Source organism: Ambystoma mexicanum, chromosome 1p (assembly GCF_040938575.1).
Source record: "Ambystoma mexicanum isolate Mex_15411 chromosome 1p, UKY_AmexF1_1, whole genome shotgun sequence".
Lineage (NCBI taxonomy): Eukaryota > Metazoa > Chordata > Amphibia > Caudata > Ambystomatidae > Ambystoma > Ambystoma mexicanum.
The window spans coordinates 533,865,953-533,880,135 of NC_090921.1; the positions used below are offsets into that span (position 1 = coordinate 533,865,953).

A 14,183-nucleotide genomic window follows, 5' to 3' on the forward strand; every position below is an offset into this window, starting at 1 on the left:
ATTTGATGTCTAGGTAATCATTACATATATAACTCCCTATTAAAAAAGAACACTAAGAGAGAAAGAGAGGAAAGGGAAAAGAGCGAGGGTGGGGGGTTTGGGGGGACAGAGCCGGCGTATGATTCATGTCTTAGTTTACAACATAGTAAATCAGGAACAGGTGTAATCCACTCTCACAATTTAAACCTTTCAGGACCAAAACATTCACTTTCTTAATCATGTTATTCTCTAGTTGTCAGTACAACCCCCAAAGGGGTTTTACAACAGCAAAAACTCCAACAAGCATGAGTAACTTACTTGGTCCTTAGGTTTACACCTAATAAACGAGGCACTAGCAGGTATCTTGCAGGCCTTCTTGATATAGCTTCTAGGCTTTCAAACACCCTCAGGTGTAACTTTATATTTGAGGAACCCACAAGGATAGAATGGGACATAAAGCACATGCATGGTTGAGCAGTTAAACAAATCCCTGATTATGGCTGAGTGTGAGCAGTCCTGTTTTTCCCCCGGACATGTCTTATTTTGCCCCAAAACATATTGGTGGTATTTGCTACAGGTTTAAACACTTTTTGGTTTCTCAGAGAGTCGTTTCCTCTCTTATGTTCTCTGCAAATAAGTTTCACAGATGTATCCCTTAAATCAGTAAGTCTTTTAAATGTGATGGAGGCTGTTTCATGTACTACATCTCGGAACCCTTTGTCTGCCGGTAGTAGATGCTAGTGTTTCCTACAGGCCTGTCTCATTGTTATGCTTGCTTATGATATGAGGTGATAAATCTCAGGGGCTTCACATGGCTGTCCATGTTCCCCTTTAGAACATTCTCTAAGAGTGTCCCTCTGGGTATTTTCCCCACCTGCACCATGACTTTACCCGTCGCTGCCAATGGATATCCGTCTGCAGACTAAGTTATCAGCAAATTAATCTCTGCCTGACAATCTTGGTGGTGGCAACAATTCCAAGGAATCTCCCACACAAGGTATGTCATTAATATGGTGACCCAGGTGAGTGCTGTGTGGGTGGAAAATACAATGAATGGCTTTCGACTTTCGATGGATAGCCATTTATAATCTGTTTCAATAACCCTCAATGTAAGATCATTCATTACAAATGCTGCATCAGCATGTTGGCACATGAAGAGGGTGAAGAAGGAACAACTATCAGTGAGCTGATCTGTAAACAACACCACGGATCAAGCAAGAAATAGGTTGCAGTGAAATCTGGGTCATTTCATTACGCATCTTCATATGGCATAATAATGAGGAGGATCTATCGCTGAAAAACATCTGGATCTTGAGTGTCATCCTCCAAGTCTGTGCCAGTGTACAAAGATGCCCTATCCATCATTAATAACCTATAAAGTGGGTCCCAAGGAAGACAATGCATAAAATGTAAGATCCATTGGGTGGGCTGTATATACGTTGGCAAGAAGCTCACATATCGAGATAAAAACAGATTGATATATTCTCTGTGAGTGCACCTATGGGGGCTATAATACCTCTACTCTGGGATTTATATACAAGTTATGTACCTTGTGAAAAATCACCTGGCAGCCTTCAAAAAGACCTTCACACTGAAAATGGGCCTATGGAGGCAGACTATGTTGGTGTCTTTCTGCAGTTGAAATCCAGAGAAAGCTGAAAGAAAATGTGATCAGAGAGCAGATTGGAAAGGCACATCACATTGCTGGCCGGGAGATAAATGCAGCATTTTCACTGAATCCGCCACCCATCAAAAGGTCGGTGTACTGTGACAACTCAGACCCACTTTTCAGCATAAAAATGAACAGAAGATAATAAAAATATATCTTTATTAATGACTGAAATAAACATCCCTGTACTTCCAGCTGTCATATTTTAAAAACAATGTTGTGTAAAAAGAAAGAAGAAATCCACCAATGAAAAAGCAAAGAAAACCATGATCAGTAAAATACACAGTATTTCAAAGAATAAAGGTGTAGTATAAGGGTGTCCAGTCATAATATCGAAAAAATAAAGTCGAATGACAAAAAAGTCGAATCAATAATGTCGAAAAAAAAAAAGTCGAATTTGTTTTTTTATTATTTATATTTTTTTTTTGGGTTTGGTAAGTAAAAAAAGGGGTAAAATAAAAAAAAAATAGAAAAAAAGGGGGGTTGGGGGGGGAACCCCCCCATTTCGAATAAAAAACGTATTAAAAAAAAATTCGACTTTTTTTTTTTCGAGATTATTTTTTCGACATTTTGACTTTCGATTTTATTGATTTCGATTTTATGTCTAGGAACCTAGTATAAGTATAAAATGTGATGTGTGACTTCATTCAGCCAAGGACAATCTTGGGGTTGGAGAGAAATGTAAATTTCCAATCCGGGGTGTGAGAACATAAGTTAGCACCTTGTGATGTTGGAGAGCCTTAGAGGGTAAAAAGGGCTTGAACCATGGAAAAAGGGAGAGCTGATAAAAAAAAATCCCAATAGAAAGAGCTGCAAAAAGATTACCAAGACGGACAGATGCCCAAACATTACCAAAGGAGATTTGCTGAAGTTTCTAGGGAGACTAGAAAAGAAGAGGCTGTGATTCTTCCCTGGAGCCAGAGAGAGAGAGAGAGAGAAGTGCTGTGGCATCCAATTGACTGAAGTACTGGCTAGAATCCTGTTTTCCCTACAAGAGAAGCTGCTCAGTCCCTGAGGGCCAAGCCCAGAGATTTTGAAAAGTAAGTAGTGTCTCCAACAAAAGGTCAGCAGGGGACATTTATTTAATTAACCCATTCCCTTTCATTGGTGGGTTATTTTCCAAAAGTGAGTGGGAGGGCAAACTGTGTAGATCCTTGGCCTGTTTGACTAAATATTAATGTAATTAATTCCCCTTCAGCAAAACAAAGCGGGTGATTTTTCTTAACATTCAAAATGAACAAAGCTCATTCCCAGTGTACACTAAAAACTATAGCCTGTAATGTAATTGGGGAATCCTATTTTTCCTGTTAACCTTCACTTCTTTAAGGAAGAGGGGTGTCCTGGTCCCTAAACTAAAATCCCTAAATGGTCCACATCCCCTAGCACAGACCTTTGAGAGAAGGGGGTTGCAAAATCTAAAATCCCTAATCATCCCCATTTTTTGTCCAACTTCCCCAACACAGGCCTTTAAGTGAAGGGGGGGGAGTGTCCTGAAAATCCTACATTTCCAATCATCTGCATGTTTCTGTCCAACTTCCCCAACACGGGCCTTTAAGAGTGGGGGTCTGAAAAACAAATGTCTAAACTGTCCTCACTCCCTATGCCTGGCCTTTGAATGGAATGGTGATGCATGTAATTGATACTTGGGCTTTGGGGCAGCGGGAGAAGTGCTTTCAAAAGTGAGACCTCATGTATACAACACTATAAACCAAACTGCTAGCCATTTGAAGCGCACAGGAAAATCAAAATTGCACAACACTGCATACGTAAATTGATTTTGTTCTTTGACCAGTGTTGGTTATTCCTTAAATTGAAATCTGTATAACGTATTGTGATTTGTGTTTTCAAACCTACTTGTGTGATTTATTTATGTAAAAATAAGTTTGATTTTAAGCCACAGAGAAGGTGGCATTTGTAGTTTTAGTGTGATCTCAATTATTTATAATTCAACTCAATATAAATATATTGACCTGGTTCTTGGCTCATTGGTGAAACAGGGAGAGGGATCTAAGGGGCATGATAGGATCCTGAAATAGGGCTTAGCCAATAATCCATTAAACAGTTTGTTCTGTGACACCTTGATTGGGGAGGGAAGGAGCTCCCCATTTTGAGGGTGGCCTCTCAATAAACCGCTACATAGGCTTTTAGTTTGGTTTTGAGCGAATTAGTGTGGACAGTTTCACGTTTGTCTGGAGCAAGAGAATTCCATGCAAGTGTAGCAGGAAGAGAGACACAGCGGAAGGGAGAGGAAGCACAGGGAGGGTGAGGTGTCTCAATAGTATTTGAGGAGGCAGAGCAGAGATTACGAGACTACTTGAAGAGTTGGATAGAGGACGATAGATATGGTGGTGCCTTACTGTGGATACATTTGGATGTCCCATGCTGTCTGATGGATAATAGTGATGGATTGCACTTCCGAAAGTATTGGTCCTGAAGAAGATGACCCCATCAAAAGTGTCATCGAAACCAGTCAACCCCATTTTTGTTGTGACGTTATCCTTAAAAACTGTGGGGATACGGTATATGTGAACTGACCATATATGTCAATTGTTTCGTCGACACAGTACCAATGATATGTACTTGATTGAGTCTCTCATATGGGAAGTAGAGTGGAGCTGAAATATTGAAAAGCCAGTGAAACAGTAAACCCATTGTATTACCTAGAAATGTTTACCACACCTTGTTATTTTACATCCCGTTCCTTGCACCCTGTGCACACACTTCATTGGGGGTGGCTAAAGAATGGTGCAAAGCCAAAGGAAATATTCCTATGTGAAAAGTCCAGATTGTGAACGGGTCGGGATCAGGCTCAACTCTTTTTTAAATACCTTGTGATCTACACATTGTAGAGATAGGATAGTCCCTCTCCTCTTTTCTTTTAGATGGGCGGCGCACCAGCATTGACCTACGGACAGCGCTACCTTGTAGGGATAGGGTGTGCTTCTGACTAGGGATAGTTTTAGTGGACACATTCATTGTTTGTTTGAAACACTAGGCTTGTACTTATGTGTGCTCTACACTTGCTCTTGTGTGATACAATAGATTTGTGAACCAGGAGAAGAAATGTAAATCTGACCTTGTTATGCCACTTCAGCCGTCCAGCCTTGTGACGGTACGAGGAAGTCAGTGTCAAGTGGGGAAGGTCAAAGGGCGTCCTGGTAGCAAAGTTAATGATCTTGTTGAGAGGACACAATGCATAGTTGCGGAGACCAAAGAGCATGCTGGCACAGTAGTGCAGTTTCGAGAAGACAAAAGTCATTACGAGAAGAAGGTGCCCGATTTTCTTAATATTTAGGCGGTTGAGGTGAGCTGCCATTGCAGTTTTGGAGATGAAAGAAGGGCAGGTATGATAAGTGTCACAGGTTAGTCTGAGGTTTCTAGCTTAAGAACAGTAGGGGAGAGTGTCAGGTCGGAACTGAATCGACATTGGAAGAGATGAGAGAGAATATTTTTCAGGGCTGAAGTTATTTGTGGAAAATATGTGTACAGTCAACTGGTGTCTCGTTCCTCTTCTATAAACTGGCCTACCTAGAATTACGTTTTCCCTCTTATCTGGGGCTTTGCTTGGGATCGTGTCATCCTGATTTAGGTTTGTAATTGGTTGTTAATTGCTAATGTGGTTTGCATTATTTGTATATCTCGGATTACTGGCCCCTGTCACTAGACCACAGAAATCCTCCCACATTTGACTCTTATGCTGTGTCATGAACCCATTCTCAGTGCTTATTGGACGGAACTTGATCTTGATGTTAAACCAGTATTGACCTTTCCCTGTGGGTCTGACCCCAGTCCTCAGTCATCCTTAGTTGAATCTGCAAATATTAGAATGCCTTCTAGTTGATTTACCCAATGAAGATTCTCTGCATCCAAGCGTAGATGGTTCAGATAGGCCCAGCTGTGTTGGGGTTTCCTGTGTTTTCGCTCAGCGATGTTTGCCTAGACTTGGCCAACCCCAACTGTTTGAATTTAAACAACTCAATTCTTGTTTAAATCCAGGCTCAGTTGTTGCTCTGGGGGTGGGAGGTAAACCCAATATCGAGACTTTCATTTCGTCTGATGTCAACCTTGTCTGCGCTAAATGAATGACTTGCACATGATCATCTGATGGTAACTCTACGTCTGAACCTGCATCAGCCGTGTGAGTAGCTGGGGGTGGCCTTTCCCCTTTCTTATTGCCCCTCTACCGTCTCTGGGTGTTTTTAGGGGTCTCGATCGCCCTGTGCTCATCCATGACCTCTGGCTTCCCACATGATTTGCCTGTCCCCTACAAGGCGTCGTTTGATCAGATGCATCTTCATTGTCTGACGCTTTGGCTTCAGAGATATCCTCCTTACGTCTCGGATTGGCCAATTGTCGAGCTGTATACAGGTATTCATAGCTGCAAGCAATGGTGTAACTCTGACCATATTTCCATGTGTGTTTAGATCCTATATAAGACCATACAAATAACAGCAGGTTTTCATAATATATTAAAGAAATATAAATGGAGGGAATATGAGAGAAAGGAAGCAGACTGGGCAGCCTCTGTGATGAATTGTATAAAGAATTTGAAGGGATTTCGGCAACTCGTGTCTTGTAAATGTAAAGAAATAATTTCTTGACCAATGTGGAATGGGTAAGGCTGCAGATCCAGGTGCCTTACCTAGAGCAATGTCTTTAATCAACTCAGATTATAAAACCTGCACTATCATTTTGGCGCCATCCCATTCTTTCGGAGGCTTGTTATAGGAGGACAGTGTGGATTTGCAAGTTCGAGGAAATGCAGAACTGTGGGAGTGATTGATATAAAGAACAGGATGGGCATTGCCTCCAAAGGGTTTAAGTTAGCACTTTCTGCTGATGGTGCAGAGAAGGCCTCGTTCTGGCCGATAATCTCTGGGCAAAGGTGAGCAGTGTGGGATTTTCTGATGCATTTTTAGGTGTAACATACAAAGTCCATATTCCCAGGTGGGAATTATGTTGAACCTGAAGTTAAAGAGGTCTTACTGTGGTGTTCTCCGGCACACCTGGACTGGGGGCATTTCAATCTCACGCTTGCCAGGGTTTGGCCTCATTATTCCTATGCACAAGGACACGAGGCCTAGTAAGATCGTTTGTTTTGTCCTGCCTTGTCTCCCCTCCCTTGTCTTGTCGCACCTAGAAACACTTGTGTACAAACGTGTTATAAATGACTTATATCATATCATACCCAGGGCCCACTGTGACCCCCTTCTTTCCTTTTATGATAATGCATGGAATGTGCATTTCTTAGTCTGCTATTTTTTCCAATAAATGCTAATTGCATGCAGGCGACCACCACAGTATGCGCTTCCATGCTGTTGGGTCCCAGGCATGCAAGTTTAAACATTCCCACGATGGAGGGGATACTGAGGAATATGACTCGGCATATTCCCGTTTAATCTTCAGTTTTCCTCTCTATCTTGCGAAAACATAGGCCCGGATTTGAAAAAGGCGCAGGTTGTACGCCGAAACACGTGTCATCCAAGAGGGGCTGAAAATTCAAAATAAAAAACTTTATCAAATACAACACAACTTTTGGATTTGTCATTCATAGCAAAAGGAAATACACCAGTAATTTATCTTGGCGCAAATAAGTGCAGGCACAGTTGCAACTTTTCCTACAGTTTACAAACAGATTAGAGGAACTCAGTGTCTCCGTAGTGACCTACACTCATGCGACAAAGAACCAACCACAAAAGACAAAAACCCTAAAAAGGCTAATAATCACCAAGTAACCCCGATTTGGTCGCGAAGGTACAGGCCTAGGATATCTCAAAAAAGTTCCTCAATGTTAGAAAACCATTTAAAATGAGGATGTGTGTGTCTGCGATGACTTCACTGCCATAAGGTGAACTGGCCTATAAGGAAAAGATGAGGACATTTGGGATGTTAGATGTGTCTGAAATGTTGGGTGGAGGGGAGGCTGAGGTGGAATTAATCATTTGTCAGATTGTAGCATGTTGCATGAGTGACTCTGTCCCAGCCTCGATGGCCTTTCAGAATCAAAGGTGCTCCTATTCGGACACGTCAGTTACTCATGCCCATAAAAGAGGAGGCGCTGTACTACTCTTTCCAGGCTTTCAGTGGCGATGGGAGGTTCGCACTACCATATACCGACATGTGACCGGCTCTCGGTGTCTGCCTTAGAGGCGGCATTGCTCGGGGCAGTGAAAGAAAAATGTGCTCCCCATTTCCCCCGCACTCGCACCCTGGTCATTGCCAGGGGGAAGGGGTACAATTTACTTTTTAACTACCCGCTCCCACACCGGAGCAGGGAGTTAATCAATTGAATAGGGTGCTGATGCAGAAGCATCAGCACCCTGTTCTAATGTAAAGCTTCCCTGCTCCCACACCTGAGCATGGAGGTAATCACCTCAATCAGCACCCTAGTCTAATAAAACTACCCGCACCCGTGCCTGCGTGGAGGTAATAACCTCAATAGTGTCCCTCTGAGAGAGAATCAGCACCCTATTGTTATTAAATGTGTCCTGCTCCTGCTCTGGAAAGCCCGGGGCCAGCACAAGAGCGGGGAGCAATTCATTTCAATAGGGCACCTGTTGCGCACCAGACCAGCTCGGGGGAACCCTTGAACGACTCCCCTGAGCTGGCGTGGTGGGGGGCTAATGGCGCCCCAGTGGTCGCCCGGGCAGCCCTGCGTTAAGGCCGGTCCTGCCAGTTCTGTCCTACTACACTTTTAAATGCAACGGGCATCAGGCAAAATCACCCTGACTGACATGTGACTGCCTTCATGGTTTGGATTGAACTGATTCTGTCCTTTCTGGGTCCCAGAAACAACAAATTGTGAAGAATCCGTTGACATGTCCCCCTCGGGGGGTGCACCCCATATTCTGCCGGCGCGCAAGCTAAGCCTGTCACCCAATAAGCTGTCTTCTTCTGCTGCCGGGACCAGCCTCCAGCCGGGCGAGGTGAGCTGGCAGCTGGGGGCGTGGCCTGGGAGGGACCGTATGATATCAGCTGAGAGGGCGGGGCGCAGGCCAGAGAGGAAGCGAGCACCGGCCCGTGAGTGACGGAGAGCAGCATGTGTGCCAGCCTGAGGATCGGGCCAGACCGGGTCTTGCTGTGCAAGAGGGGCCAGGGCGCAGTGCCAGCATGAGCTAGCAGGAAGACCGAGGAGACGAGTGAGAGCCGGAGGAAGGAGGGCAGAGGAGGGAGAAGGGAGCAGAGACAAAGGAGGAGGAGAACTGGAAGAAGAAAGGAGAGAGCGTGGAGAAAGGGGAAGAAAAAGCCGGAGAAAGGAGGGAAGAGTTGGAGACTGAACTAGGAGAAGGAGAAGAGAGTCGGAGAAAAGAGAGAGCCGAAGGAAGAGGAACCAGTGAAAGGACAAAGACGATCGGGGAAGGCAGGAGAAGCACGGAGGCGAGCGAGACCAAGGCGAAGAGGGAGTCTTGGAGGAGCTGGGGGGCAGACCCGGAGGAAAAAGTGACCTGCTCCACACACCGGCACGCTCGGGACACGGCCACCATGAAGCTCGTCTACAGGAGCAACCGGGACGCTCTAACTCTCCCGCTCAGGTATGGACCCATCGCTAAGCTCCCCACCTCATCCGTGGCCCGCGCACCCGCGTGGCGTGCATGCCAAGATGCAGGGCATACACTTACCCCCTCAGTACCACATGTCACTCCTAATGTTGGCTGATCTGCAATTGCCGGCACCACCAGGTGGTTCAATTGTTCGCCCAGGATCACACATTGCGAACACGTAGACGAGCCTGGCTTACACTTCAACCCCACCCCCAGGACACATGTAGTTTAGCCATTGATATTACTCCATATCTTCTCTAAAATAGCCTCGCACTGTCCATCTGAAAACAAGGGGGGCATTCAGCCCCTGGCCCTTAAATAACACGAGCTCCTGCTCCAAGTGCCTGTTTCAGGACAGCCGCGCTCCCGGAAGACACAGCAACAGGCGCGCTACTGGGTCCTTTGCTCAGTATAAACCCCGTGCTATTCTGTTCCAACTTGGTATCTTTTCCAATCGGGGGCTTGTTTCCAAGTGTGGTCTCGTTATTGCAAATGAAGGAGCGCATCTAGTCCACGTTTACCCACTTCAAGGAAATAAGTATAATACATATCAAGGCGGTCACGCCGGGCCCATACCGGGCAGGCAATAAAGTGGGGATTCAGAGTAGGATCTCAAATGGGGACCGATGTAAAAGAAAATGTGATGCGGGGGGAGGGGAGGCATTTGCGCAGGCCAGACCTGAATAGCGCAACCAATTCTTTTTAATCCGTGACTTATTTATTTATTTATTTATAGTGCGCGCCGCACCCTGGGGTATCTGGGCGCAGTACAAGGATATGCAATTTCTCAGTTGGATGTATTTGGAGATGTATTGTTGCATATATCACAGAAAAAAGCAAAACTGCTTGCATCAGAGTGCAGATACTGACCCTCCCAGCACTGGATGGGACATACATATCTGACCTGGGAAAACCTGAGGGTGTATGTTTATGTGCATGGGTGTGCATGGGTTTGTCTTTGCGGGGGTTCTATGTAACCATGGCTGCCAAGTTGCCCAACGTTGCACGCGTGTGCCAACGTCTGACATTCCCTGGTTTCCCCCCAAAACGGAGATGCCCTTGAAACTCTTAAACACTTGGTTTTACATTGTGGGGACATCGGGAGTCTTAGAACATGTTACTGCTGTACACTACACTGTGCACTATTCTTGTGTACACGCAGGAGCATTATTATGATCCCGTCTCGTAAAAGGGGAGGATTGGTGTCTGGCTACTACGAGCACTTTACAGGTTTTTGATCAAATTCTTTGATTCTTTGACTCTTTGACACGTCTTGACCATAATTAAATTGGACAATTTGTAATCATATAGACGTTTATGGCTGGCACTTGCACTTGATAATTCTGAGGTTAATGGCCAATTGGAGAATGTAATTATGAAGGCTATAATTAAGAGCGATGAAGCAGATGTGTGGTATTTATGCATTTTCAGGATCTCATTTTATTTTTATATAGTTTTGATTTTGAGCGCATTTTTTATGTAATGTATTGTGTAAAGGTTTAAATGTAAACCAAATCACAACATTACATTAATGAAAAACAGTTTGCTTCCAGAGATTTATCGAGCCTCGCTTGTAGTGAGAAAACCGAAACTAAATATCCCAGAATGCAAAGTTCCATTGTCTGAAGATGGCACGTGTACCTGCATGTTTGCACAGTTCGTGTATTCTAGGGGGGTTTAAGTTCGTGGGCAGACTTGTGTGGTGGGTTGTGACTCAGGTTGCAGATGCTGGCGCAAATGTGAAAGCTGTAATGTGCATGCTTTTAGTAAGGTTGCAGGTGCTGCTACTAATGTGAATGCTGTAATGTGCATGCTCTTGGTAAGGTTGCAGGTGCTGCTGCTAATGTGAAAGCTGTAATGTGCATGCTGTTAGTAAGGTTGCAGGGGCTGCTGCTAATGTGAAAGCTGTAATGTGCATGCTGTTAGTAAGGTTGCAGGTGCTGCTGCTAATGTTAAGGATGGAATGTGCATGCTGTTAGTAAGGTTGCAGGTGCTGCTGCTAATGTGAAAGCTGTAATGTGCATGCTGTTAATAAGGTTGAAGGTGCTGCTGCTAATGTGAAAGCTGTAATGTGCATGCTCTTAGTAAGGTTGCAGATGCTGGTGCTCATGTGAAAGCTGTAATGTGCATGCTTTTAGTAAGGTTGCAGGTGCTGCTACTAATGTGAAAGCTGTAATGTGCATGCTGTTAGTAAGGTTGCAGGTGCTGCTGCTAATGTGAAAGCTGTAATGTGCATGCTCTTGGTAAGGTTGCAGATGCTGGTGCTCATGTCAAAGCTGTAATGTGCATGCTTTTAGTAAGGTTGCAGGTGCTGCTACTAATGTGAAAGCTGTAATGTGCATGCTGTTAGTAAGGCTAATGTGAAAGCTGTAATGTGCATGCTCTTGGTAAGGTTGCAGATGCTGGTGCTCATGTCAAAGCTGTAATGTGCATGCTTTTAGTAAGGTTGCAGGTGCTGCTACTAATGTGAAAGCTGTAATGTGCATGCTCTTGGTAAGGTTGCAGATGCTGGTGCTCATGTGAAAGCTGTAATGTGCATGCTTTTAGTAAGGTTGCAGGTGCTGCTACTAATGTGAAAGCTGTAATGTGCATGCTGTTTGTAAGGTTGCAGGTGCTGCTGCTAATGTGAAAGCTGTAATGTGCATGATGTTAGTAAGGTTGAAGGTGCTGCTGTTAATATTAAAGATGGAATGTGCATGCTGTTAGTATGGATTGCACTTTCCTGCGAGAATAAGGTGACCAAATGCCAGCATTTTCATTGGGAGACTTTTATTTTCCCCATTGTGTTCTTTGAGTTGTACTTTTTGGTCACTTTAATTGTATATTATTGACTAAACTAAAAGCAAAAGTCCAGGCCTGCAGTGCGGTATCCTTGGTGACATGGGGTCCTCTTCTAACCACACAGATCATAACTAGGCCTACATTAAGGCCTACATGCTTATCTAGTCCTGCTTTCTCATTGCATTCTGGTACTTGGAGTCCTGCATTCATAATATAAGAAACATGAGAGAACTAAATGCAAAGACAAAATAACGTTTTTGCACTAGAAATTCACCATTTTATCTTGAGATTTCTGGCATGAAGAGGCGGCTTGGGTTTAGCTGGCACCATCCAAGGACAGGCGGAGGATAGCCGAAGAGCAGGGGCTTGGCTGAGACCATCCAAGGTGGGGTTGAGCTTAGGTGGGGGTAGTCGAAGAGCAGGCTGTGGCTTGGCTGAGGCAACCCAAGGTTGGGATGAGCAGGGTGAGGGTTGTCGAAGAGCAGGCTGGGTCTTGGCTGAGACCATCCAAGGTGGGGATGAGCTCAGTTTGGGATAGCTGAAGAGCAGGTTAGGACTTGGCAGAGACAACCCAAGGTGGTGGTGAGCTTAGATTGGGATAGCTGAAGAGCAGGATGGGGCTTGGCAGAGACAACCCAAAGTGGGGATGAGCTTAGGTTGGGATAGCCGAAGAGCCGAATGGGGCTTGGCTGAGACTATCCAAGTTGGGGGTGAGATTAGGTTGGGATAGCCGAAGAGCAGACTGGGGCTTGGCTGAGACCATCCAAGATGGGGTTGAGCTTAGGTTGGGATAGCCGAAGAGCAGGCTGAGGCTTGGCTGAGACCATCCAAGGTGGGGTTGAGCTTAGGTTGGGATAGCCGAAGAGCAGGTTGGGGCTTGTCTGAGACCATCCAAGTTGGGGGTGAGCTTAGGTTGGGATAGCCAAAGTGCAGGATGGGGCCTGACTGTCACCATCCAAGGTGGGCATCCTCTTGCGTAGGGGGAGCCCCAAAGAGCAGGGGAGTAAGGGGAGTGGCTTGGCAGAGACCATCCAAGGTGGGGATGCGGTCCGGTGGGTATAACCAAAGAGCAGGGTGGACTTTGGCTGACAACATCCAATGTGGGCATCGTTTAATGTAGGGATAGCCCCAAAGAGCAGAGGGGATGGGCTTGGCAGAGACCATCCAAGGTTGGGATGCGCTTAGGTGGGGAAAGCACCATAGTGTGGAAACTGTGCAGGAAGTGCTAGAAGGCTTTAGCTAGCATGGGCCTTTTTGCAAAATGACGAGGATTGTGGCAATTTGCTGCCTCACCCTTCCAGAGGCACCACCCTACTGCAAAGTCTCCATATTTCCTTGCAGGCCAGTCCTCCTCTGGAAGTTCCACCTTTACTGTAACGCATGTTCCTGTGATGGCAACTATTCCCAGCCGTGAGTCATCAGGGAAAGTTGCATTGTGTTTAGATGAGTGTGCATTGCATGTTTTAATCCATGTGCACTGCTTTCGGTCCGTTGCAGCATGTGGGACGTAAGGGCTGAGAAGGCATGTAGTGCTGTGTGTGTGCCTGTGTACAGTGTTTGTGTTCTGTCGGATCTGTAATCTAACTATGTTATGAAATTGAGAATAGCGCTCTTACGTAAAATACGTGTGTGTTCCCGACGACCTCGCGCTTGAAAAAAGTGGGATTCTTATTCTTTACGTCTTGCTTTGTAATCCATTGGACAGTGTTTATTCGTCGGGGTGATTTAAGTGGTCAGCCGACATTTGTTTTGACCTCAGAGGGTCTTTATCAAGGCTAATACGTTTGTTCTCATTGACTTGAATGGTACGGTGGTTCTAGGTGGATGGTTGAATGTGTATGCCTTCCACTGTTGGTCCCGTTGGACTGTATTGGGGTTGAATGTGGATGCCTTACACTGTTGGTCGCGTTGGACTGTATTGGGGTTGAATGTGGATGCCTTCCACTGTTGGTCGCGTTGGACTGTATTGGGGTGTGCCCCGCTGGGCATTGAGTCTGTCCAGTTGGCCTGGTGGTTCTTTCTCGATTTGGCCAGACTCGATTCCCAGCGGGCCACACCATAATGCAGCCCATTGGGACCCACAGGGGAAGGCTGAGTATGGAGGTGAGTGGTGATGTGTTGGTAGTGACGTCTGCCGAGTTTCAGTGAAGCAATGATTGGCTGTCTGGGGTCATGTGGTTTGGAGTCCTTTGGAGAGCCATTGAAGCTGTATA

At 45.4% G+C, this 14,183-nt stretch overlaps 1 protein-coding gene and 1 long non-coding RNA gene across 4 annotated transcripts in view; one reads left to right on the forward strand and one right to left on the reverse strand.

Annotated features, from left to right (window-relative positions):
- LOC138574970 (uncharacterized) overlaps nt 1-14,183 on the reverse strand; it is a 400,557-nt gene that overhangs the window by 365,552 nt on the left and 20,822 nt on the right. The window lies entirely within an intron of this gene.
- The window catches only part of LOC138574944 (GRAM domain-containing protein 2B-like), a 295,997-nt gene that overhangs the window by 196,128 nt on the left and 85,686 nt on the right, over nt 1-14,183 (forward strand). The window contains exon 1 of one of the 2 annotated variants that reach the window (XM_069649445.1): nt 8,638-9,180. The exons of the other annotated variant lie outside the window; for it this stretch is intronic. Within the exon in view, the coding sequence (XP_069505546.1) occupies nt 9,131-9,180 (50 nt within the window). The 5' untranslated portion in view covers nt 8,638-9,130. Of the gene's footprint in view, nt 1-8,637; nt 9,181-14,183 lie in introns of those variants that run through there. 2 annotated transcript variants of the gene reach the window in all.